Raw genomic sequence first — 27675 nt, forward strand, 5'->3', positions numbered from 1 at the left:
TTCTAAAAGTAATACAATGTCAATTATACCTCCGCAAAAGTTGGAAAAATTACTCGACTATGTGCTGTCCTAAACAACATGTCAAGATTCCTGTGATGCTGTGTCATAGTGAATCCATCAGGTGACACTCAGTTGCACTTTGTCCCTTTACTGATGGTGATCACTTTGATCACTTGATTGTGGCGGGTGCTAGGCCCTGCTGTATAAATTACTCTTTCCTCCTTCAAAATTAAAAGGATTTCACGGGAAAGAAAGTTGAAACTATGTGCATCTTCCTCCTTACCAAACTTTAGGTACATCTGTAGGGATGCGTGGTGCCCTGTTTTACTCAATGGTAATAATCTCTTATATAAATATTTTGATGCTCAAATTGTCCTTAATTTTGCTGGTGGGAGCCCTTTCAGTTTGGTTCTTTCGTCCTTTTGACATGCCACCATTATTCCTTGAGCACCTCCTTGATTTACCATAAGTCGTTCAAGGCTCATCTTGTACTTTTTCCCGCCACGGCTCTGGGTAGAGTCATTTCTCAAAGAGCCCAGTTTAAGTGTAGGATGGTATTTAGAAGCCAAGATCTAGCACTTGGTGGCAGAATGATGACCTGAGGTGTGATGCTGTTCCTTTGTTCTCTTCAGGGTCAAAAAAATAGGCAAAGGGAGCCTGCGTTCTGAATTCATCCATGACACCACATCTCTGTATATCACATCATCCTGTGGGAGAGAGTCTACTCAAAGGCATGGGAAAATGGGGGAAAGGCCACAAATACCTTTCTAGGATTTCCTTTTCTTCCACACGCTTTGGTCCTTTTAAATGCCTGTGATTAAGGAGTACTGAATTGATTGAACCCTAGTGAAGTAAGAAAAAGTCAGCTAGACTCTGGGAATATCCTGGACGTTGAGGGCACAGAACCCATTCTACTCCAGCCTAACGTCTGCCCTAGTGCAGGTGTGTAGTAATTGTTTTGCGTATATATACTCATAAGTAGGGCATTTTCATGAATTTTTTTGATATATAGTAAATCCATTCACCTGGAATCACCTATCTTGATTGAAAATAAATTTTCTTACTTTTTTTTCATTATTCTCTTGGCTCCATCTAATTTCTGCTTCTGGAATTCCTGTTGTGCATAAATTGAAGCTGATGAATCTGTTCCTCAGGAATTACCTTTTCTCTCAAACTTTGTATTTATCTGATTTCCCAGAGAATTTCTAAAATCTGTTTTTTACTTTATTGTGCTATCTTTCTACTTTATGCAATCTACTGTTGCACTTTCTCCATCATACTTTAACATGTGGTCATCATATTTTTCAACTTTATTAAAATTTTGCCTCACCACCATGTTCCTTTTTCTCTACTTCCTCTTCCAGAAATAAATATGCATCATTCCCTCAAATCTCATTGAGATTACAAATCAAGACATTTGCAGCAACTCATGGTATTTTTCTCATTTAAATTTCTAATTTTTCATATTTGATGATTTTTCTCTTTGTAAATATTTAATGAGGAGGTATTTAATATTTCAGCTTTAATGCATCCTGCAGAAAGTGTGTGGGTTTCTGCTCAGCTTTTCCTCGCATGGCTGAAAAAGGAAGGAACTGCTCAGATTAACTGCAGCTTTACTTTGCTTCACCACAGATCCTAAATCCTATGCAAAGAAGGCAGGGGGTGGGGGTGGGGGGTGATGAAAGCAAGATGTGTCTGTCACAGAGAGAAACGTCAGTGCCTCTAGCTTCATTTGGGGTTGGTTTTGGTACCTGAGAGCTGGCTTGGAAAGCCCTCTCCTTCTCCAGCTGGTGTAATTAATGCCACCAGGATCCAGCTGTGCAGGTACCCCACTTTACCTGGCATGCTATCTGTGCCAACCATAAACTGAACGTGAGCGCCCATTACATCTCATCATTGGAATCTGGCATCTGGTGAATTATTAAGGCTAATGAGAGGTGGTCTGGTCTTCGCTTTTCCAATCCCAGTGTTCCCAACATTAGGAACAGTGCTGTTGGAATTCTGCTGACCAGGAAAGGGAGTCGCTCCCCTAAGCCCTTGCTTCCTAAGCACACGTTTGCTTTGCATGAATTCCTTTGTGGTTTGGATCCCCACTCACTCAATCCAATCTTCCCTACAAGATAGAGCATAAAAATTCCTTTCCATTTCTGACAGGTAGAAATGCTAGTTTCCAGCACTGGAAATTAGTAAACGGATTTTACTAAAGATTATTATATGCTTTTGCTCTTTTTAACAGAGATTTGAAATGGAAGGGGGTCCATGTGTAAGGTTCAGAACATCATCTGAATTGATTATTCACAGTTTGTTTAAAAATAAAAATCAAATATGCAAAGAAACATATCAACGGTTTTTAGCTCACTTATTTGAGTGTTGGTATAAATAATCTACGAGACTATTATTGAAGTTTATACTCTGACGGAATATCTATGTTCTATTTAATTAACACCTGCACGATCTCAGAACTACTAGGTCCTATGAATGAGAGAAGACAGGAGCTAGCCAGTCCATGTGTAAATAATTACTTCAAAAATTATAACAATACTCCAGTTTTACAGTGAATGTCTTTAAACGTGTCCTTCTTTGGGACAGAATCATGTCTTTTTTTACTGAAAACCATCAAAAATTGGTAATTTATTGTCTTGTCAATATTGAAATTTTATCTACAGTAGCAGATTAGCTTAGGGGAGAAAAATATAGTGTGATTTGCTGAATAAAACACAAATACACATTTTACTTTTCTTTTATAATATGTATATTGAATATTATCAGAAGATAATTACACAGGAAACTGAAATCGTTAATTTTTTGCATATACAGTATTTGCAAAATAACATTAGTTGTTACAGATGAAATATATTGCAACTAGATTTATAAAATATATACTTTTATATTAAAATTAGTCTAGTAAGTCTTTAATTTAGTATAAAACTTGAAAATAAAGCAGAGACTATAGTTCTAAGGAATTTATCATAGGAAATTCCATGTTTAAATGTAAAAATTCCTACATCCTTTCTCTGAAATACACAATGAAAAAGAAAATGTATAAAATAAAAGAAAATGTATAAAAACATTTATAAGTAATACAGAAAATAAACTCTATAATTTGAAAAGTGAAATCATACACCTGGAGCTTCAGGCATCATAGTGTAATTCAAACGCTATAAGCCATTTCAATAAAGAAAAAAAAAACACTGAGTTTTTCTTCTCCGTAATCCCAATCAATACAGGCTTCAAGTTTTCTGAGGAGACTATCATTAATCCACTACCACATTCCTGCTTTCTACTTATTGCCTCCACTGCTTTCAAAAAACATGAAGTCCTAGAGAAAAACAAAAATACAGAAATGAGTTTTCATTAAAAAAAATGATCAATTTTCAGACGCATAAATGTTAAGGGATCTGATGAAACATGATGACATATCTGCTAAACAAGACAAACGGACCCTAGTAAGTCAATCTGGGAAAAGTTGATAGCTTCAGCTTTCCACTTTAAAGCAACTCAATCCTAAAATTCTATTCACTTATTGATACCTGCATGAATTTAATTAATCCTCTGGTAATTTCTCTAAATTTCACTTTTTCTCATGCCTCTCAGAATGTTCCTCTTTCAATCTTTCTTCCTCATCTTTTTGTACTCCTCTAATTAAATAATTCTTTCTGTGACTGGAATTCCATACACAAATTTTAGATTTTTTCAGGAGAATGACAGCCCTCTTAGAGTTAGAATGTATCGCAGCATTTTTTGGCCCAGTTTTATGATTTCTCTTCCAAACTGGTCCACTGTATTCCCCAGCTTGTCTCACTCCCTCCGTGTCTAACCACACACTCTTGCCTATGACTTCTGCCCAAACCACAGATTTTTATGTCTCTCACATCTATCTTTTCCGTTGTCAGTTCACAAAGAAATAATTTAATCCTTGTCACCATTCACTTGCAATTGCACTATTGCAATTTTACCTCTCGTCAATCTATTTCTCACATAGTCACCAGGATTTATTTTTCTAAAATTTGGATTTATAACTCTTTTCTTTTCTTTTTTTTTTTTTTGAGGAAGATTAGCCCTGAGCTAACTACTGACAGTCCTCCTCTTTTTGCTGAGGAAGACTGGCCCTGAGCAAACATCCGTGCCCATCTTCCTCTACTTTATACACGGGACGCCTACCACAGCATGGCATGCCAAGCGGTGCCATGTCCGCACTCGGGATCCGAACCAGCGAACCCTGGGCCGCCGAGAAGCAGAACGTGCAAACTTAACTGCTGTACCACTGGGCGGGTCCTATAACTATTTTCTTTATATCTAGCAAAACTAACTAATTAACTAAATGATTTTCAATATCTTCCCGATGTCTAAAAGAAGTTGCTCAATCTTTAAAAGTCCTTTAGAAGAAGCCCAATCTACCCCATCGTCATTTCATAATTACCCCACCACCACCCCCAATCCATTTTTCATCTATCCAAACACGCCAGGGTAAGATTAAATGTTACTTTTTATGTGAAATAAACACTCATTGAAAACACATATAGAAAATATTGAGCCCATCCCAAATTAAATAGAATAGCTTAATAAAATCCCAGTGACCCCTCACCCAGCTCCAATAATTATTAACATGACAATCTTGGTTCAGCAATCACTCCATCCTCTAGAGCCCCTGCCCTCACCCCCCATTATTTAAAAGCAAATTTGTGATTTCATACCATTTTATACTGAAATACTTCAGTATGTGCCCCTAAAAATTATGGACTGTTCTGCTTTTACACAACCATATCATCCTACCTAAAAATAAAAACTTAATAATTAATATCATCAAATAGCCAGTCAATGTTCAAATTTCCCTGAATGCCTTGTAAATGTCTTTTTATACTGTTTGTTTTTATGTTTTTTGTTTGAATCGGTATACAAACTGCATTAAGTCGATGTTTCTTAGGTCTCTCTATTTTTATTTTATTTTTATCTTATTATTCTGACATGTATTTGTTGAAGCAACTAGCTCCTTTTTCTATAAATTCTCTTAGTTTTTAGTTTTTTCTGATTGTGCCCCCAAGTCAATGTTTAAGATATTCATCTCATGGCCCCAAATCTTGCTTGCATATTGGAATCACCCAACAGCTCTAAACAGCTTGAAGGCTAGTCCCCTCTCCAGAGATTTTGATTTACGATCTGGTGCAGTGTTGACATGGGGAGTTTGAAAGCTACCCAGCTGTTTCCACTGTGCAGCTATGGTTGAAAACCACTGCTCTGTCCCAGGAGTCCTTGGCTTCGCTGCGTATGGAGTCACGTGGGGAGCTATACATACCTCATTCTGAGCTTCTGATTTAGGTAAACTGGAGTATGGGCTGACACTTGGGTTTTTGAGAAGCTCCCTGGGTTATTTAACGTGAAGACAAGCTCAGAATCACTGTTCTAGCCCATGTATTGCCTCTTGATTGGCAGTGCCATTTAAGGGCTTGATTGGATGTATTCTGTTACTGCAGTTTACACTCCTGTATTAGATGAATTAATAATGACTCCGGAGGAAATCTCCTTGTTTCACTAAGTCTTATCCATGTAAATCCAGATTCAAAGTCTACTCAAAAGCACCAATTTCCATTTTTTAATAAAAACCCCAAAGACCAGGGCCTCTCCCTAACACATGAAGTCCTGCTGTTACCATGTGAAACTGCACAGACCATCCAGAGAGAAACTAGTCACCTGTGAATCCAGAGATTCAGGAGAAAATGGAATTTCAAAACGAGGATTAAATAAAACCTATAAACTTAAGAAGATCATTTAAAATGTACAATTTACTGAATCATTTCAGAATGAGAATTGAGAGACCATCTATACTCCAGATGAACCAGAATACACTTACAATGAGGAAACATGCGCCAAGCATCGCAGCTTTCATTTTCACATCAAGGTCTAAAGGGAACTGGATCCCAAAGTTATCAGCATCTGTATATGCCTCTCTCAGAAAACCACCCCACTGCTTGGAAATCTTGCCAACCACATTTGCTTCATCAAGAGACTTAACCTAAATTGAAAAAGAAAAAGACAGTCTTAAAGAATTCTAGAAACCCAATAATAAGGCTACTTCCAAAGATGGAATAAAATTAAACAAATACTCTACTAAAATTATATGCCATACATAACTATGAACATTATATCATTCATCAGACGCATGTAAAAACCTGGATCTTTTTATAGATACATGAAAAAAACTGTTTCTTTGCTACAGAGATCTTATATGAAAGAAGTTGTGCTGAAATATTTTCTATTCTACATTAAGACACACAGTAATAAATGAGTTGAATTTATCTAAAACAAAATTTAAATAAGAAAAGATACAAATATGAAATGTTTCTTTGATGAAATTTCTAGAAGCCATCAGGAAGTAATAAATAAACCCCATGTGACCTCTGCTTTAAGAGAAGCACAGGGCGTTTACACAGGCAGAGTGTTTAATGGGATGGGAGGACCTGTTACTACCCGCTGTCAGTAGGAAAATGTGAATGGCTAAGAACCTGGGAAAGAGGACTGGCAGTTTTGAGAGAGGGAAAGTAACCGCGAAGTAACTTGATGGTATACCCTGGGTCAAGAGTTGGGGTAAGACTAGACAGCAGGAGGGGGGTAAACAGCAAAAGAGGAAGAGTGTACGAAAAAAAGGGCTCCAAAGTAAAATTTTTCTAATCTTACAATTCTGCCTGATAGCCCTGGGCCATCACAAAGAGTGAACAGATTGTGGCCGGACAAATGCACCTCACCAAGTGGGCATGCAGGGACTGAATTTAGCCCACACCCACCAAAGTACGTACACATAGGTTGCATCAACCCAGGAGGAGAAGCGTCCTTTTCAAACGTACATGAGGTACCATATGTGCTAGAAACACCCTTGCCTCAGGCTGGGATCAGCTAAATTAATGAGGGAAACTGAAAACAGTTGACATTTTATTTGGGTGTGGGTAGATGAGTTCTTTAAAAATCTGAAATAAATTCTAATATGAAAACTGTGGGAGCATAGATAGCATGTTCATCAAACATCCCCCCTCTCTCTACAGGGCCAGTGTTCTCTGCACACTGATAATTCGTCCTGGCCACGTGACCTGTTTGACCGATGGAATGTTAGTTGCTGTGACAGGAGCAGAGGCCTTAGCCGAGGCTAAGTGGGTCAGCCTGGCTCTTGCTCTCCAGGGGTCAGCCACGAGGAAAGCAGGACCCAGGGGGCTGCTGTTGCTACAGCTCCAAAATGAACATACCTGGAACAGATCTGAGGCCAACCTACAGCCCGAATCAGAGCCATCTAGGTAAGCCTAGGTATGTGCCCTGAGGCCCCGCTGACCAGCAGGCCCGTGAGCATGGGAATAAATGCCTGTTTTTTTTAAGCCACTGAGCTCTAGGGCTTATAAGCTATGCAACACTATTGTGGCAAAATAGCCTAACACAAATTCCTTCTTGCACATTGTAGTGTTTTATCTGCTAATAGCTCTCATCGAAGGATTTCAAGCTGGTAATAAAATCTTACATTTTATTTTTCAATGTAGTTATTTCTAATTTTTGAAATATTTTTAAATGAAATGTACAAAAGATAACGTACTAACCACCATAATCTCACCACTAGACGTAACGGACGGTAACTTTCCCCTTTCTCACTCCTACAGCATGAAATTTAAAAATTCACCAACATTTACGTAGGAAGTAGAACATATAATTTTTTTATGGAAAAGTTCAGAAATGTGAATAGTCAAGTCACATGTGACTTGAAGTTACTGCTGAAAAGGCAACAGGATTAGATAATTTTTAGCTAAATTCTAGATAATATTTTAAAAACAGAAAATCTATGTAATAAAAAGATTTAAACTTCTGGAAATAAACTGATATATCACTATTAAAGGTATTCTAAAAAGAAATCTATAGGCTCATCTCACAATATAAATATAAATGCAAAAAATCCAAATACAACATTAGCATATGGAACCTAGGTAAGTATCAAAAGAATATACTATCATAAAGAGTAAAATACTAGAAAATCATATAATTCAAAACATATGAGTATATCCATAGAGGCTGAAAAGGTATTTTTACTAATTAAGCCTTTATATAACATTTAGTATATGCAAGGCATTTAAATGCTTTACAAGTATGAAGTAATTTTTTTTCTCCTAAGATATGTACTATTATTACACACAACTGTCATGTGAAAAAGCTGAAGCAAAGAGAGGGTAAGTAGTTTGTCAATTTCACAGGGATAAGCAGTCATGGGGATGGGTCTGAAGCCCAGGCCTGCTGCTCCAGAGTGTCTGTATTTGTGACAATCATGATACTCTGCCTTTTAGGAAGTTAAGTATCAATTCTTAATAAAAACTTAGGTCAGAGGTCGACAAACAAAGGTCAATGGGCCAAATCTGGCCTGCCCCCTGTTTTTGTAAACGGTTTTGTCAGGAAACAGTTACACGCAGTATTTATGTACTGTTTATGACTCCTTTCATGCTACAATGACAGAGCTGAGTAGTTACAACAATGAGTATATGGCCCATAAAGTGTAAAATGTTTTCTCTTATTCCTTATAAAAGGAAAAAAGTATGCTGATTCCTGTTCTAGGTAAAATAAGAATAGAAAAATACTGTGAAAAATGACAGCCAATATCTTTCTAAATAATGAAATATTTGCTGCTATTTCAATGGAAATCATCAACTTGGTAGGTATTCCCACAATTGGCATTATTCAGTTTTTCTGTAGAAGTAGGCTGGAAAAGAAAATGAGCTAATTGGTAAACATTAAACATTAAAACATTTGAAGAGCTAAAATAGTTTCATTTGCCCTGTGATTTTATACCTAGGAAAACCAAGTAAATGCAGCAAAAATGCCCTCTAAACTTAATACTGGAGTCCAGTCACATGACTGGATATACAGTAAACAAAAATAAACAGCTTTTCTCAATATTAATAATAAGTAGCTAAAAATATTAATATTCCTCCCTAATAGTGATAATGCCTATAAGTTACTTAGGAATAAATTTATCAAAAAAGATAGAGGTTCTTTATGAATAAACCTATTTGGTCTCATGAAGAATACAAACTTAGAAACGAATGAATAAAAAGACAGAATGCTTCTAGGATGAGACAAGTTTAGCATCACAAATATGTTAATTTTAAAAGATGGTAAACAGATTAATACAATACCAGGGAGATTCTAACTTCTGAAAAATTGAATGAAATGACCTTAATGTTCACAGGGAATAAAGCATCTGATAATAGCAAGAAAATATGATAAAGAAGGATACCGATGACCATTTGGCTATGACTAGATGTAGGATGTATCATTAAGTCACTACAGTTGAATCATAAGGCACTGCTGTAAGGACAGATAGTGAGATCAATGCAACAGAGAAGAGAATCTAGAAATAGCTCCCATTACTTGTGGGAATTTAATGGATGGTATTTCAGTTCAGGAAGGAATGAATAGTCTACTTAGTAAATTGTGAAGACACAGCTGTCTAGCCACCTGGAAGAAAAAAGTTTGATCTTATATTGTACAAATAAAATTCCATGTGAGTTAAACATTTAAATGTAAGAAGACAAAAAAAAAAGTAGATAAAATATAACATTGAGGAGAACATAACTAAGACAGGAGAACCAGAAACTATTAAAATACATATATTTGACTACGTAAAATTTAAAATTTCTATATTGCTATACATATATATATTATTTGTGGAAAATATTTGCAAATCAGAGGACAGACGCAGGGTCAATGTCTTCAACACAAAAATTATATTTATAAATTGACAAGAAAAAAAGCAAACAACCCAATAGATAAAACAGGCAATGGATATGAATGGACAATTCCATGAGAGCAAATATAAGTAGCTGGTAAACCTAGATAAAATGCTCACAATCCCTAATGGTTAGGGAATTACATTAGAGGTAATCTTTTCCCTCTACCGCTTGCTGATTTTAGATTCCCTTGTTTAGTTTGAAGTTCGCAATTTAAGCTGTATGTAGGTGCCATTTCTTTTTCTTACCCAGAACTCCTTGCACTTTCAAAATCTAAGGATCCATGGCATCAAGTCTGCAAGATTCTTAGTCATTCATCTCTTTGAATATTATCTCAGCACATTCTCTGTCTTCTCTTTTTCTGTAACTCCTCTTTGGTATATGCAAGACTAGTTTATTATAGCTTGCGTTCCCTTCAATTTTTTTTGTCCCTTCAAATTTACATCTTTCCCCCTCTTCCTTTTTATTTTCCTCATATGGATCAGCCAGTTCACTAGTTCTCTCTTCACATGCATCTAATTTGCAACTCAAACTTTCCAATGAGGATCTATCAAGGACTGTTCCTCATTTCTGGAAGTTCTATTTGGCTTGTTTTCAAATCCTCCTGTCCTTTATTAGTAGTCTCATTCTTCCCTTATGACAGTTTTTGTTTTATCTTTTGTCTCTTTAATGTTTATTGAGGTATTTCTTGTATGATTGCAAACTGTTCTATTACATGCAGTTGCTCCTGGTAAATTAGTTTCTAGAGAATTATGTAGTTTTTGAATCTGCCCACATGAAGATAGGCTTTTTCTGTGGGAATAGAGGGTGCCCTTGGGGATCAATGTCCTTCTAGTGTGCTTTAGCATTTGATTCTGCCATCTGTATACCACTGGGGATCAACTTCTATGTTTCGAGATTCCTGAATCACAACAGTGGTATGAATTCAGACTTCAAACTCATAGATGAGGCTGGATTGGGGGGATAACAGTTTCACTTAGGCATATTTTCACCCCCTACCAAGAATCCTGGAAAGAGACAGATTTATCATCTCCATGGGATAAAAAGTCTACTTGTCTTCCTTCTACTCACCCTTGGGACAGTCTGCTCATGGCTTCAACTACCATCTGTATGCTGAAAACTCTCCAATCTTTTCCTCTACATACCTAAAATTATACATGACTCAAATACAAATCATTAGCTTCCCACAAACAACTGTTTGTCCTCCAATATTCTTAATTCAGCATATGGCATCATTATTCATTCAGCTTTCCAAACATTAGACATCAGAATCATCTCCAAATTTGCTTTAATCCTCAACTGACATAAATCCATGAATCAGTTCTACTCAGTACGCTTATTAAATGCCTCTTCAATTCTTCTTTCCTTTAGAAGGACTCTTGCTCCTGCTGTGTTTCTACACCAAGTTGCTATGCCTGTTGGCACTCAAATGGAGTTCACATTCCATAACGGTCCCTCATATTGATAATTTCTGCTTTCAAATTCTCCATTTTCTAGCTTACAGAAAGTGATTCAAGGCACTACTTTCTCAATTCCCTCAAAGATGTTACCTAGTTAACACCATTATAGGTACACAAGAAAAGTTAACTCATTACATATACTGGGGGCTTTAAGGCATCCATTGAGAAGGGTTGCTGGATGATTTCTAAATCCCTTAGCATTAAATATAGGAGGTTCACAATACAGTCTGACTTGCTTCACCAGTATTTTCACTTATTTTCCACAAATAAACTATATGTCAGCCAAACTTCTGTTAATGTTCCCTTAAAGAACAAATATCTTTTTAGTCTTCCACGTCTTTGATAGGAATGATAAGCCCTACACAGAGAACTATTATACATAAACCCATAAAGTCTTTACACATACATGGTACACAGCCCCCCGACCCTCCACCACACACTATGCATATCGCTTTGTAAGAGTCCTTGTAAAGTCTCTGTTACATCACGTGTTTTCTTAGAATTACCTCTCCCTCATGAGGCTCTGAAGTCAATGAGGGGAAGGACTCATCTTTATATAACCAGGGTCTAACAGGAATTGCAAATCATGTGACTAGAGAAGCCAGGCAGATCACGTAAAAGAAAAGCTGGATAGTGAAAGACCTTAGGAAGTCAAGGGACAGTGACAGAGTTCCCATTTCTTATCACAAGGGGGCAGCACTACCCAGGTTCAGCCTGTTTGTGCCTTTTCTATGAAAATGTAGGCTCAATTTACCAGATTTTCTGATTGCCTAACAATATGAGAAAACCAAGATTAAGTTATGAAATATCCTGATTTTTAAAGATTTGTCACTAAATAACTTGGGCTACAAGGCTGGCCCATCTCTTGGAAAACTGCTGTCATCAAATTCCTTCCTGTAGTAAATACACAGCTATATCATGGTTTCTGAGGATGGAATTTAATACAAGGGTAAAGGAGCGTCCTTAGAGAAGCATAATTGGGTAGTAGGTCTTAATGCTATTTTCCTGAAAACTCTCTTTGCATAATTTGGCTTTTTGTAGGAACTTAAAGGTGTCAGACCTTCTGAAGAGGATCTAGCCCATTGGCAGCCTGCACTGCAGACTAGCGAGGGTCCATATGCTCTGCAGTCAGACTCAGATGACAAGGTTAATGTCGTATTTCAAATAGAGAATACACAGAAACCACCATGTTTAAATGTTCGATGTTTTGCTTATATTTCTTGACTACAAAGCTCTGCTTCTCTTTTTTCCATTTAGCATAACCAACACAGATGCTTAATCAGAGCAACAACCATCTTTCTGACCAAAGGTAAATATATGAGCACATTATCTTCCTCTTGAGATATCAGAATACGTATATTTATTTAATATGTTTGTAACATCCCCCCAAATTATATTATTCTTATATTAGGAAGGTAACGCCTATGAACACTATCACATCTCTTACCTCAAACTCAACATCTGCACAACATCTGCACACAATACACGGACCGATAATCTTTAGTACATCCTCTCTCCTCTCATTTTGAACTGTAAACTTAGGCAGAAACGGGTGCCACATCTGAGTCACATAACCTATTGGTACACCAGGAGGAGCGTAGATTTCTAGCTATAAAAGCAAAAAGTTATATATAAAAATCATCATCATCATAATGTCTAATAATAACTCATTTATTGAACACTTCTTTTTTTTTTCTTTTTTGGTTAGGAAGATTGGCCCTGAGCTAACATCTGTTGCCAATCTTCCTCTTTTGTTTTGCTTGAGAAAGACTGTTGCTGCACTCACATCTTCTATTTTATCAATCTTCTTCTATTTTATGTGGGACGCTACCACAGCATGGCTTGATGAGTCATGCTAGGTCTATGCCTGGGATCTGAACCTGTGAACCCCGGACCACCAAAGTGGAGTGCACGAACTTAACCACCATGCCACCAGACTGGCCCCTTGAACACTTTCTAAGTGTCAGACACTGTTCTAAGCACCACTCAATTCATAATACATCCCTACTGGGTTGCCACTATTATCCCTATCTATAGAGGACGTAACTGAGGAACAGAGAGGTTAATTAAGTTGTACTAGATTCTCCAGCTACAAAGTGAGAAAGATGAGACACAAACTCAGGCAGGCTGTATGCAGAGTCTTCACTCTTAAGCTCTGCTCTAGTGGTCTCATACTTCTTAATTTCCATCCTTATGAAAAATGTCTAAAAATTTAAACTCCTTTAAAAGCAGTAGTTTAGATGTAGGAACACAGCTCTGATCCGTGGTGCAGTTTTCAAACAGGAGTGGTAACGGTGCGATCATGGAAAGAAAACGGGGCCTGGAATGTTGGCTCTGCTACTCAGCTGGGCACCTTGAGAATGCCTCCGTGTGCTCATCCGCAAATGAGGGCTTCCCAGGCCCACTGTGTACGAGCAGACAATATAACACGTCAATGTGCGCTTTATACTGTAGCGCGCATTCCACCAAACTCTCAGTGTTTCCTCAGGTATTCCCAGGATAGATATTATTCCTAAGCTAAATGACATAGAAAACAAAATAATTCAGCATGAACAACTTCAGTTATCTTTTTAAAATAAACGCACTATTGGACTTCCAGTATCTGTGTGCTTGTATCTTTGTCTGTGTCATGCTCTCAGAGCTACCTATGTGGAACAACTAAGTGACCCAGGCAGGGCTGGTCTCACACCAATGGGGACACAGGCAAAGGCCAACTTTCCTATAAACTCTCTGTGCCCTGGCATCTCCCCTGAGATCCATGTTCTCCACCAATGGGCTGTCAAGTAATAGGAAGGAGACACCTGGTGTTTACGGAGCTAATGGTTCTCATACTAGTGTTTACCTCTTACGGAGGACTCAAATATATTAATTTTTTAAATGGCAAAATGAAAAACACAGAAGTTGAGATTTTTCAGAGGGGGCCTCTCCTAGGTTTGCTTCTTAGTAGGTTGGCCAAAATTGTGAGATGAATACATCCGTTCTTTCCTCATTCTTCTGTCCACTTGTTCCTGGGATGGTATTCCAGGATATTCTTTACGGTGCCCCTGTTCTGGTCTTGGTCAGGCCTCTCACGGTCATTTCAGATAAGGGATTTGACCAAGGTGCCCTACCTTCCCAGTTCTCCCAAAGGTCAAGAAGTCTGGTCTCTGAGTGGATGCTCAATCCCATGAGACACACTGCTCAGGGATACGGGGCTAACTGCTCACTGTTTGACACCTGCTCCTTTTCCTGCACAATTTATTCTCAAGCATAAACCAATAATTTATGGGCCAATTTCCCTTTAAGTCTAATTTGATTATACGGGTTCAACAAAAGGATGAAAACTCTTACCAAACTACCTACAAAGTACCCTTGTAATTGCTCACCGACCTCTTGAAGGCAGCAGGGGAAAAAGCAGCTGTTACACCTCAGCGGTCTCTGCATGGTTATGACTTCTTGGCCTAGATTATTAACAATCCTCAGGGTAAAAGGTCGAGCAGGCCCAAAACAATATCGGGTACAGCAATCAGTATCCTCCTTTGCAAAGTAAATCATCTGTCCAAAGCTGTTCTTAATTTCATATTTGTTTTCAGTTTCAAAACCTGTTATGACTAAAAACAGAAAAGAGGGAATCATTATGACCATGATGTTATAACAATATTGAATTTACCCCAAGATACTATAACATCTAGTTATGGCATGTTTAGTTGATACTTCAAGTAACACAAGAAGAAAGAAAAGGAAAGGTGTTTAGAGATGATTCAGACAGAGGAAAAAACGGCAAAGGGAAAGAAGGAGGGGAGGGCGTTAAGGCACAGAGACATTAAGAGTCCCTCTGGGAGACTTGGAGGAGCACACTCCTGTCCTCGTAATTCCGTAGGCACACGTCAGAAAGGCAGACTCGGCTGCCGAAGATAGTGCGATGCTGCAGATGGTCAAAGCCATGCGAGGTGGATGCAGAAGATGTCCACTAGCTCGGTGTCGTTTTCATATACTCAGTTAGGAAGGAGAATATAGGATGATTGCTATGTTTCTGCTTTATGAAATATAGCCAAGAACTGGTTTGAGATTTTATTTTACATACCATATTGATGGCTTATCTTTTTGCACCATGTTTGAGGGAAAGTAATGTACTTACCTTACTTACTCTCCATGTGAAGAGGGAGAGAGTGAAATGGAAGGTAGATTAGAACATCACGTGGGCCCAGGGCACCTGTGTTTAGCTCAGCAGCAGTTGTTCAGGAGGGGGAGACAGGTATTACACAAGGGGGAAAGGTGCTTGGCTACCAAGGCTGCAGCTCAGAACATCTGGACCACTGGCATCCTAAGTGAGCTCTGCACCTTAGAGGGTTCACCTCTCCACAGGGACACAGAGCAGTGTCAAGGCTGACACTCACGTCATTTCTTACCAAAGGGCTTCCCATACAGACCCACATGTAGGAAATCTCTCCTTGCTTGAGCCAGGAAGGAGCAATTAATGGTCCCATTTGTCCCTAGCCCTCAATAACTTGGGTCATAGGATGTCAGAGGCCACCAAAATAATGAGTGATTAAAAGAAATACATGGAGACAAAAGCTACTCTCTAATATCTGTGTGGATGGACTTTTAGTCAGATAGAGATGTCCTTCACAAATTCTATCATCATGACCTCCCTTAAGTGTCTTTCTCTGACTTAGACAAGCCTGCTCTGTCTTCATAAGAACTGCCCTTGACCTCAACATCTGCAGGTCTATTGTTTCGTGAGAAAAAAACTAACTGATTCACGAGATGGGATCTGTTATCTAACCGTTTCATTAAGTAGCTTAACCTCAAAAATGTTCAGCTTGCTCATCTATAAAATGAGGTAAACGGGCTTCTACAATCTATAATTTCCTTCTAGTTAAAAAAATGAAAACAAATAAAAATATGAATTCTATGGCTATGTCTTTATTGTCTATTAAGTTTTGAATTGGGAAAGTTACAAGTGCTTGTCGTACTCTCAGATGCTAAAAATAAACTGAGTAATCTTCACCTCTTTATATTACTCATAATGTTAAAATATAGACTTTCAGGGGCTGGCCCCGTGGCCGAGTGGTTAAGTTCGCGCGCTCCGCTGCAGGCGGCCCAGTGTTTCGTTGGTTCGAATCCTGGGCGCGGACATGGCACTGCTCATCAGACCACGCTGAGGCGGCGTCCCACATGCCACAATTAGAAGGACCCACAACGAAGACTACACAACTATGTACTGGGGGGGTTTTGGGGAGAAAAAGGAAAAAAATAAAATCTTTAAAAAAAGAAATATAGACTTTCAATTTGAGACAAAAAGAAAATTAAAGACATCCCTTTTTTAAAACTAAAGAATGATTAACTACTAAATTTGGAACTTACTTTATATTTCATGATTAATACATATATATTTCACAAATACATATAAAACTTAGAAGTCTAAAAACTACAGACATACAGTTTAGAGTATTTGTATATATAATGTATAGTGTCTGTTTTTGGGGGTTTTATAATCTCAAAAATAAATTCTTTAGAACGAAACGTTTAAAAAAATTTAGAATACAAATTATCAAACAACAAAGAGAACTTTTCCAGAGAAAACTTAGTATAAACAAACAAAAATGAGAACATTATAAATATCTAACAATGTAAATTAGAAGTAATCTAAATGTAAGAGGTGACAATTATATATTCTAACCAAGTCTATTACTATACTAGTAAAATTCATGTTATAATTTCTACCAGTGGAAAGGTACTTTGCAGAGAGGTGAAGAGGATTTGACAGATAGCTGCTAAAAACTAGCAAAGTTTTCACTAGACTCTTTATATCTAGAAGGAAGACACTACGGTTCATGAATCTACCCAGGCTCTCTTTCCCCTGGCAGGAGTTCTGAAACATCTAGCGGCTTCCTAAGTTTATCTTGCACCTGAGGAATGCTGGGCCCAAGCAGACACAGGGTGGAGTCATGCTCCATTCACAGGAGCAGGAGAGCTGTTCTGGGAAGCCAGGCCTTGAGGCCTGCTGGTCCGCCTCCTCCAACACTTCAGTGGCCCCAGATCCAGGGGGATGCTTCTCAGCCCATGGAACAAATGTTATAGGGTTCATCTGAGCTCCCAAGAGGAACTGTGGGCAGGAATACGATGTTCCAAAACATATCCATCCAAATTCAAAATGTTTATTGGTTTTAGAAATCTACTCAGGTAGCTGAACTATTGCATTTGGCTCTGTGCCAATCTCAAGGTAATCAGAAACCAGGCAAAAAGCAGCTGAAGTGATGGAAGTCAGGCAAAGAGAGAAACCACTGAAGTGACAAAGTAGCTTTGATTGGTTTCCTTCTAAGTTAGGGTCTGCACCATGAGGACAGATGCCCAGCATAAGAGTATTTCACCACTTGACTCTTAATTTCAGGAAACCAGCTGCTGCTAATCATTATTTCATTAGCATGAAGAGAGGCATTTGTAAATGACCAGGTTTAACTGTTCCGCAGCAGGGACAGTGTTATATTGGTGGCTGTTGATATGCCTTTATCTGCATAAATGTCCTCTCTTTCAACAAATATGATCAATACGCTGAAGACTTACCTTCCAGAAGCTCAATTTGCTGATGAACCAGTATCTGATCTATCTATTATAGTAAAAAAGAATCAATCTGTAAGTATATATCACATGTTTTTAAGCCAACCAAATTAACATTAGTTTTTATATTTTAAAGAATGCATATAACCAATTACCAATATTATCAATATTTAATCATGGTTTATATTAGTACTAGGTGTAACCAAAGTTAATATAGTTTTAATTGAAAAAATATCCATTGAATGTGTTCACTATTAATGTGGGCAAATTCAGGTCAAATAAAATTGACTTACACTGGAATCCCTATAGAAATTAGAAAAAAAGATCCTTCTAGAAAAGGATTAAAAAATATTAAACCTTTTTATCCATTTAAAGAGCTTTTTCCTATAAATATGAAAATTTTTCTTTTTACTTATACTTGATATTTATTATTATTTGCAGTAGGTGATAACTTCTCCTACATATTTTGTAAAATCTTAATTAAGAAAAAAATTGATTTAGGGTATTTCTTGGAGAATTAATGAACAACTAAAAGTTCTTACAGTATATGCTGTCCAAGTGCATTGTGGGAAGTTAAATTAATGCAAAGAGTACAAGAGAGACAACTCATTTACTAAAAACTAATTGAATATCATAGGAATATTCATTTATTTGTTTATAGATTAGACACAAAGAATTTCGTATTTCTACATTCCCTACTTGATTTCTAACAGCAAACAAATATGAAACCTCACATGCAGTACATTAAAATCCAGGATGTTTTCCCTTATTGATAGCTTAATAAAATTGGATCTTCAAAGAACAAAATCATCATAAAAATGTAATTGTGTTAATTATAATAAAAAAGTGAGTCACATTATACACAAAACATTAACTCCTTTTGTGGTACCCCTTATTGGAACTGAAAAATAAATTGAGTTTGACGTTTCTTTCCACCTCCTAGGTAATTATAAGAGCACAGGATCCAGAACCAAGATTCCAGAATAAAAAGCCATTCCCACTTCCTTAGTGTTTTGATGCTGAGCAAATTGTGTAACTTCTCTGGACCTCAGATTCTTCTTCTGTAAAATGGTGATAATTATAGCACCTATATATCATAGAGTTTCTAAACCAGTTAATACATGCATTACACTCAGGAACAGAGGCTGGAAAACAGTGCTTAATAAAGATTTGCTATTGGCTATTATCACAGATTCTGTTCAAGATCATGGAAAACACAATTTTCTAAGACATTTGCATTTTGCTTTAAAATTAAACCTGACCTAGAAGAATTAGAGTAATTTGTTGGCAAAAAATATTGTTTTACCATTTTGGACTTCTGTGAATCAGTCATTTATTAATCTTATTATGTAGAGTGGAAGCACGGTTTTATTTTTTTATGACTGTTTTATGTGTTTGAAATTACCTGACTTAAATATTCCAACCCAGGTGGACAGTCTGATGGAGGTGCTGGTGCTGGCATCCATGGTAGCCCTCCAGGTCTACCTGGATGATTATACACTGGCTGCTGCTGGACAGGAGAGCCCACTGGGCCAGCACCTGGATAATCAGCTGGTGGGACTGAGAGGCCAGCCTGGGGGCCAGAGTAGCCAGCCTGGGGGCCAGAGTAGCCAGCCTGGGGGCCAGGATAGCCAGCCTGGGGGCCAGGATAGCCAGCCTGCGGGCCAGGATAGCCAGCCTGGGGGCCAGGATAGCCAGCCTGCGGGCCAGGATAGCCAGGAGGTCCTGGAGGTCCTAAAATAGGAACAAGCGAAATAATTTGTAACTGCACAGAAAAGCGGACACATCAACTCTTTGAGGATTACCCCAGTTATCTACCAAGTAAAATTTCAGCTCAGAAATCCTGTTTCTATGAAGCTTAAAGTGTGTGTTTTTACCTTTCAGCAATTTTTCAATGACATATCTGTTTCATATCCACTTCTACTTTGAGGGTTTGGGACTGTGTATAGAGTTGGCCCACAACCTTAACCTTATCGTTCAAAACTTAGATGAAAATATGCTTGAAACCTAAGAAAGTGAAAGAAAATCAACAATGATTTTGAGTCACCTACATAAAGATTCTGGAGTGCTTTCATGGAAAAGAGAGATGACATAGAGGAGAAGGCCCAAAAGAAAGGCTTTGAGCCAGCATTTCTAGGACCAAATGAGTCTATAAAAAATGATAATTCTAGAATTCTAACAAATGACATCTCCTTATGTGTAGAACTGGGGGTGGTTTTGCCCCCTCAAGACGTATTTGGCAAGGTCTGTTTTGGCTGTCACAAGTGGAGGGGAGGGTGATTCTGGCATCTGAGGGATAGAGGCCACGCATGCTGCTAAATATCCTAAATGCTGAGAAGAGCACCCTGGACAAAAGGAATTATTCATCCCCAAATATTGCAGTGCTGCTGTTGAGAAACCCTGGTGCCTGGTGTAGAGGTAAAGAGCATGTCATTCCTTCCAGGCCTCTCCAGACACTTGTCTGGGTTAACAGTTTCCCTGAAGTTCTAAGCTATGGTGTAACCCATTCCTAAGACCCTCTACGTGAAAAAAAAGTTCCATTGTGATACTTAGGTTACTAATTGAAATTTCACAATTTAGCACCTTTAGCTCTTTGGACAATACAATTTGAGAACCAAGGAAGGTAAAAAGTTATAATGGGCAAAATTGTCTTTAGTATTTAATAAGCACAGTAGAGAAAGAAATTTAATAAGCGTATACTATGTATTCCATGTGAATTTGTGATTACAGCGAAGCTTCATAAGCTTATATGAATGGCCCACAGGGTAGTAATTCCATAGGAACGGAATACAACTTCAAAGGACTGTATTTCATAATATTTTATCAGTAAAGGCTATGCAAAAGTTAATACCCAGAGTAGGCAATTTATAAATACTTTTAATGAAACACTGATGACAAAAATACGTACATGATTAAAAAGACAGAAAAAAGACTAAGCCTCAATGTCTTTTAAATATAGCTTTTATAAGTCATTCCTTCTTAAAATGAATAAATGTTTACAGATGATCTATAATGTGACTGGCTCTGTTCTAGCATCAGAGGATTCAGTTATCAACAAGGCAACCTGCTCTCAGAGAGTTGACAGGCAACTTCTGGGTGACAGAAAATAAATGTTTAAAAAAGATTTCAGATTGATCTGAGGGAGAAAATACATGGGGGAGAGGGCAAAGTATCACATAGTTACTGGCCCAGTGGCGTAGTGGTTAAGTTCATGCACTTCAGTGGCCTGGGGTTTGCGAGTTCAGATCCCAGGCGAGGATCTTCATACCACTCATCAAGCCAAGCTGCGGTGGCATCCCACATACAAAATACAGGAAGATTGGCACAGACGTTAGCTCAGCAACAATCCTCCTCAAGCAAAGAGAGGAAGATGGGCAACAGATAGCTCAGGACCAATCTTCCTCACCAAAAAAAAAAAGAATTTATATGGGGACCTAAAAGATGAGAAGGGAAAAACTTTATGTGAAAATCTGGTAGGAAATGTTCCAGAAGAAAGGGAAACCCAAATGCAAAATCCCTGACTTTTGGAATGAATTTGGCATGTGTGAGAAAGAAAGGAACCCCATCAGGGAGAGGAAGACTAGAAACCATAGTCGGGGGGCCGGCCCCGTGGCCGAGTGGTTAAGTTCACACGCTCCGCTTTGGCAGCCTGGGGTTTCACCAGTTCGGATCCTGGGCGTGGACACGGCACCTCTCATCAAGCCATGCTGAAGCAGCATCCCACATGCCACAACTAGAAGGACCCACAAATAAAATATACAACTATATACTGGGGGAATCTGGAGAGAAAAAGGAGGGGGAAAAAAAAACAAAAAGAAGATTGGCAACAGCTGTTAGAACAGGTGCCAATCGTAAAAAAAAAAAAAAAACAAACTGCTGTCAGTAAAGACATAGGAGCAGGTCATCTAGGGAGCCCCCAAAAAGGGAGTTTGGGTTTTATTCCAAGCGTGACTGACAGGCCTCAGAGGATCCAAAGCAGAAGAGTGAGTTCCGTGATCTGATGTACATCTACAAGGTTTTTCGGAGTGCCAAGCACTGGGATTTAAAATGAGACCTGCAGACGCAATCCCTGCCGTCACGGCCTAACAGGAGCGAGAATGTTAGACCCTATGGCTCACTCTAAGGAAGGGGAACACCAGTGCGATGAAGTGAAACTAGAAATCAGAGACAAGTGCTTTGAAGGAAAGAACCAGGGTGTTATGACTACACATGCCAGAGGAAGCTGCTTGGATGGGGAGAGAGGAAGGGAAGGAGTTGGGGCAGCTTCCCTGAGGACCACCTTTCAGCTGAGACCTAAAGGATGCAAAGAAGTTGAGGCCAGCAGCGGAGAAAGAACATTTTAGAGAGAAGCTCTGGGATAGTAACAAGCATTAGGGCCTTGAAAAATCTGAAAACAGTCCAGTCTCCCTGAAGAGTAGAGAGCCAGGCCTAAGAGGCACTTAAGGAGAAGGCTGGGGAACCTCCAAGCAACTAACTTGTTTAAAACCACCAGACAACTATGAAGAACAGAAGCCAGAATTTGGAGCCTGACCCAGCCTCTCTATGCCCGTTTTCTCTTGCATAATGGGGATAATTAATAGTATTTACTCCATAAGAGTATCTGAGAATTAAATGAGTTAATCCACATTACGCACGGTGCTCTCGATTTGAAGCCGTCACTATTGTTAGCATCATTGTCATAAGACTTGAGCTATATGTGGCTTTGGACTTTAGATAGAAAGTTGAGCCATTTTTCTCACAAACTCTCAAGTCTGATTATAACCCAATTTAATTATGTATCACCTACTTTTAATTAGCTATGGGTGGATTAAATCATTCTCCAAGTGCCTTGGGTGACTATCATAGACTTGCTAATAATTCTCCAAATGCCAACCCTATAAGAATTGAGAGCAGCGGTTCTGAGCCTGGCTGCATATTAGAAGCAGGTGGGGAATTAAAAAATGACCAATCCCTGGGTCCCACTTTCTGAGCTTCTGCTTTAACTGTCCTGAGACAGTGCGCTGGTGCTAGCGTTTTTAAGAGCTTCCACAATAATACTTCAGGGCAGGCACCCTTGCGAACTATCAGCTTTGAGCCTTGCCGTTTTTCTAGCTCACATTCTTTTAATTGCAAACATCTGCGTGAGATCCTGGTTCCATGGGGAGATTTCCGGCTAGACACTTAAACAGACCGTTCAGCTCCCAAGCACATTTGTTTGCTCAGAGTAGAATGCAAAATGCATACACTCTTCTGCCCAAACCAGATTCCCTTTGATACTAGGTCCCCAGGATGGTTTCTCAAGATGTGGGTAGCTCACCTACTTGCAATCTGGGTGCACCATGAACTATGCCATTTAGGAAAGTTCTGGTAAATTTGATAACTCCATTTGTCTAAATGAAAATCTCTGAAGTCTTTTATGCATTGGTTCACAGGAAAAAATGTACTCCCAGTACATAGTGAGATGACTCAATTACTTTTCTTAGAAATGCAAGATATAGTTCAGCATGTATACAAAAGTCAAGCTTTCATATGTTACCAAATGAAAATGAGAATTATCCCCAGGTGGGTACATTTCTACTGCTTACAGCTTCCAGGTTTAAGCAGTTGTCTCTTTTTGGTGACTTTCACTGAATACAATTAACCTTAGCTCATACGTGACTCAAAAACATCCAGGGACAAACCTCCTGAATGTGATTACATGATTCCAATGCTCAGAACAGATGGAGAATCAATAAAATCTTTTATTTAATAGATGTATTCTAGGGTTTAATTTATGTGCAACCTTGTATTTCATTTGCTAAATGTAAACTCTCTATTGTTTTTATTAACTCTACATCTTTACTACCCTGTATAAATAAAAATTACTTTTATAATGATACATAGTCAAAAAAATCAAGAACAATTAGGCTGCCAAGTTCACCATTGCACTTTTAATAAAAAGCACTGCTAAAAGAAGTACACATAGATGGACAGACAGACAGACACCCTTTGGAGAACAGCAATAACTGATTAATTTTGTTTTTTTATTCTTTAAACAAATGTTTTACCTTGGAATGCTGCCGGGGGATATTGAGGGTGAGACCCAGCTGGTAAATTTCTTCCTGGCATGTCTGCAATTCAAGGAGAGGGAAACATATATGGAAATACAGAGAAAGAAAAATGCATTGTCCTTCAACAGCTTTAATTTGCACGCTCTTGTGCTGTATTGAAATAGACTGAAGTCTTCACTTAACAAAAGCTGTGCCTGTCATCAGAGTTACTCGGCAGTGGAATCCCATTTCAAACTCCCTTTCGGATAAATGAGGCAACGGGGTTCCTAGGGCTGAATTTCTAGTTTTCAAATATGCCCGGTGGTGAGCGTTTACTTCCATACACTGATTTTGTTGGTATTAGAGAAAATGATTGTTTTGAAACCACATATACACTGTGAAGGAGATAAATGAAACTGGTTGGAGGTGAGGATGGTAATGGAAGAATTATGATTATAAAGATTTCGATAATCATTGCTATTGACAAATTGAAGTGGCAAGCAATAGGATATATTGGAGTATATAAGGAAGCCATTTGGTGTAAACCTAATTCGGCCTGACTTTGTTTTTTCCAAAAGGGCCTGACTGTGGCCGTTGAGCATGCATTGTATATCTGCTTTAAAACATTTCCTATGGCAAGAACAAATGGCCTTAAGATAAAGCTGCAATTTCCCCCCACATTGGCATTTCCTTAAGGATAATCATCTTTCCTTAGGCTAGGAACTGATTGCTGCACTCACCTTTCACCACCCAGCTCACCTGTGACCACCCAGCTGGAGACAACAGACCTGCCACCCTGCTGTGTCCACCGAGACCTACCTGCCGTGTCCATCAATTGCTGTGCCCACAGAGCAGTCTGGCGATTATTGTAAAACGGACATTTCAATCATATGTGAAACATCCTGTTTGGGGTATATAACCACTCTGTACACCTCACTTCTTTGGTGCCCTTTCTTCCTTCGGGAAAAAAGGCTCCGGGCCATGGTCCTCAGATTTCAGCTCAGAATAAACTCTCCCAGATTTTCATTTATAGATTGGTTATGGATTATTTTTGTCGACATTATACAAATTATTTTATAATATTTAAAATAATGCATACATTTCAGTATCTAAATATCCTTTTTATGCTTACTCTGCAACCACTCCAATAAGGTTGCACCATAAGAAATCCCCAATATTTGACTAATTTTGACCTACAAAAATCACAACCGACAATTACAATAATCTAACATAGTAAACTTTGTTATCTACTAATCAGTGTGTTTTGAATAATCTTGATATATGTACATGGTTCACTCTCCTAGTCTTCACATTTGTGTTTCTCCAGTCATTCATTTAGTAGCCACTCCAGCCAGACGATAAATACTTACTGATATCCTCCTGTGTCACCCCTGAGTTAGGCTCTGGGGCTACACTGGCTCTGCCTCCACGAAGTTATGGTCTAGCGGACATTACACTTATACCATATTCTCCTCTCTTTCCTCATGGCTCACTAACTCTAGATTCAAAATAATTTCTTTTGGAATCATGGGGACATGGCATCAATACAGAAGAAAATGTTTGTCAAACTTTCAATCCAATACATTTTCTCTATACTTATCTATCATGAGCCTTCAAAGACCACTCAACGCATGTGGTTTCAGTGCGAAGGCTGGATTGTGGGCCCCCTTTCTCCTCCGTTCAATTGGCTTCATAATAACCTCAACAGAATGGAGTCCACGGAGACTCTGCAAATTCAGGTGACAGTGAACCCTCTACTTCAATCAGCGCTTTTCTCTGAAGGGACACTGCGACATGCATCGAATTATCACAGATCTCTGAAATACCACATGTCATTCCATCCCAGCCATTCCCTTCTGTTTCTGGGCTTCAGGTAGTGGCCTAGCTCCTGGTTTTCTAGCTCTCGAGATCACATCCCTCACTCCCAATCTGAGTTGGAAACTACAAGATCAGACTCAACAGATCTCAAGGAAACACACTGCAAGTCTGACTTAAAGACATACCTTAACTGATATGTCACATTTTGGCATCTCTTAACAGATACTGTTGTTTGACCAAATACACATATGCATAAAGGGGTTGACAGATTCAAGATTTTAGGAGGTTTTGGTACCAGAGCAATGATCCTGGTTTCAGAAATTCCAGGGGGAATTCACATGGAGAGAAAATAAGTTAATGGGCAAGGAGTCAAGTAGACCAAAGAGTACGTGAACTATGGATGGATTTCTGAATCCAGGAAATGCAACTTAAAATAACTTACAAAAATCACAGGACTATCACATTGCCTTAAAGCTATTTTACTTTTACTTCTATAGATATGTATATTTACATACATACTTACACTTTATTTCCATTTGTGCACACATATATACACACACACACACAATTATATATATGAAGCTGAGTTAAAAGATGATCACAGTCAAAGGAATCTTTCTAAAGGGATTTGCAGCATCCTAAAGCATGTAGCAAATAAGACAGCTTAATACTATATAAATTTACATTTAGAAAGCTTTGAGTTTTGTAAATAAAATTAAACTAATATAGCAAACATTAAGAGAAGAGCACGAAACTTCATGAAGGAAAGCCGAGGTTTCTGTTCCTAACAACTATCTGACGTATCTAGCAAGGCTGACATTGTGGTGATAGGTAAACATCTCTTTCACCATTGAAATAAAGAAAAAGAGAGAATATAAATCCTTTGGAAAACAGGATTTTGTTTTTCTTATTTTCCCCAAAATGTATTGTTTTTCTCTTCAGAACCTTAGATTTTTAAAAAGAGAAAGTCTTCTATTACATACTTGGTCAAATACCCATCTTATTTAGAATTTTCTTGAGAGAAAAAAAGCCAGAACATAGTGATTGGTATTGATTTAAATCTATTCCCATCATAACATATTCATATGTTATGAAATATATATCAGGGATGTATCTGAGGATTTTATTACAGTGGATTGACATATTAAATCTATTATCTGTTAATTAATATGATCTTAGCAATTGCTATGTATATAAAACACACACAAAAAAGGGAAAACTGATCTGGATGGACTATAGCATAAATTATACAACAGATTTCATAGTAAGCCTAAAATTTCTTAGGTTTATCTAAGGCTTTTCTATTTTTAAAGGAAAAATTAGTGGTAGTGGATATTTGTGTACATCTCTATAATCAGCACAGTGAACCAGACTGGATTCTGGAGCATGAACAACACAAAGCAAATTACATCCTTTCAGAAACCGAATAAAACATTATGACAACACATTAACAACAGACTTAACGTTAGGAGCAAAGCAAACACTCAAAGCAAATTACTTACTTTGTTTGTCCATGATTTAAGAGTCTGAAAAAGAAGACCAGATATTAATACGTTGTCTACAAATTTACAGGTCAAATATGACTGCTGAAACAAGATACTCTGACATTATACATATACATAGGATACTCCTCTATTCACCTAGTCTACCCGAATCTGGTCACTTAAACCCTTTGGCCTTGACCCTATTCCTCACTGCTGCGGCTCTGAATAGGACTTTAGAAGTTGTGGGTCAGCCCAGGATGGAGGACAATTTCTAAAAGCTTGGGAGGATAGGGTCCAAGGAGGCAGAGAGCAGGAAGGAAACACTGTGAGCCGAAGATCCCACCTGGTAATCCAGTTAAATATTGGAGGCTTCCAACCTACATAACCTAAAGTGAGCACGTGACCCAAAACCCTGTACTCAACCTCAGGGCTGGGCTCCACTCGCGGTTCAACTGGACAGACAGGTTAGCTACCAGGCCACACTACTGCAAATATCTCTGAATTCCAGGTCCCGTGGACGTGTTCTGCCCAACGTGAACAGTGAATCTGAAAAGCCCTGACCCTTTGTTCTAAGCCTCAAGACATGCTGTTGGCCAGGGAATGCACGCTCAGGGGA

At 38.4% G+C, this 27675-nt stretch overlaps 1 protein-coding gene across 3 annotated transcripts in view; it reads right to left on the reverse strand.

The window, feature by feature from the left end:
- Nucleotides 1-2734: 2734 nt before the first annotated feature.
- Nucleotides 2735-27675, reverse strand: part of PLSCR1 (phospholipid scramblase 1) — a 31612-nt gene continuing 6671 nt past the window's right edge. The window contains exons 2-9 of one of the 3 annotated variants that reach the window (XM_014731906.3): nt 27078-27101; nt 23776-23838; nt 19155-19483; nt 17756-17798; nt 14579-14799; nt 12657-12818; nt 5849-6010; nt 2735-3319 (exon numbers count right to left, since the gene is read on the reverse strand). In XM_014731906.3, coding sequence (XP_014587392.2) covers nt 3281-3319; nt 5849-6010; nt 12657-12818; nt 14579-14799; nt 17756-17798; nt 19155-19483; nt 23776-23838; nt 27078-27090 — 1032 coding nt within the window. In that variant the 5' untranslated portion in view covers nt 27091-27101 and the 3' untranslated portion in view covers nt 2735-3280. The remainder of the gene's footprint in view (nt 3320-5848; nt 6011-12656; nt 12819-14578; nt 14800-17755; nt 17799-19154; nt 19484-23775; nt 23839-27077; nt 27102-27675) is intronic. The other 2 variants (XM_070239113.1, XM_070239112.1) reach the window with 2 other exon arrangements.

This window comes from Equus caballus, chromosome 16 (genome assembly GCF_041296265.1).
Source record: "Equus caballus isolate H_3958 breed thoroughbred chromosome 16, TB-T2T, whole genome shotgun sequence".
NCBI lineage: Eukaryota > Metazoa > Chordata > Mammalia > Perissodactyla > Equidae > Equus > Equus caballus.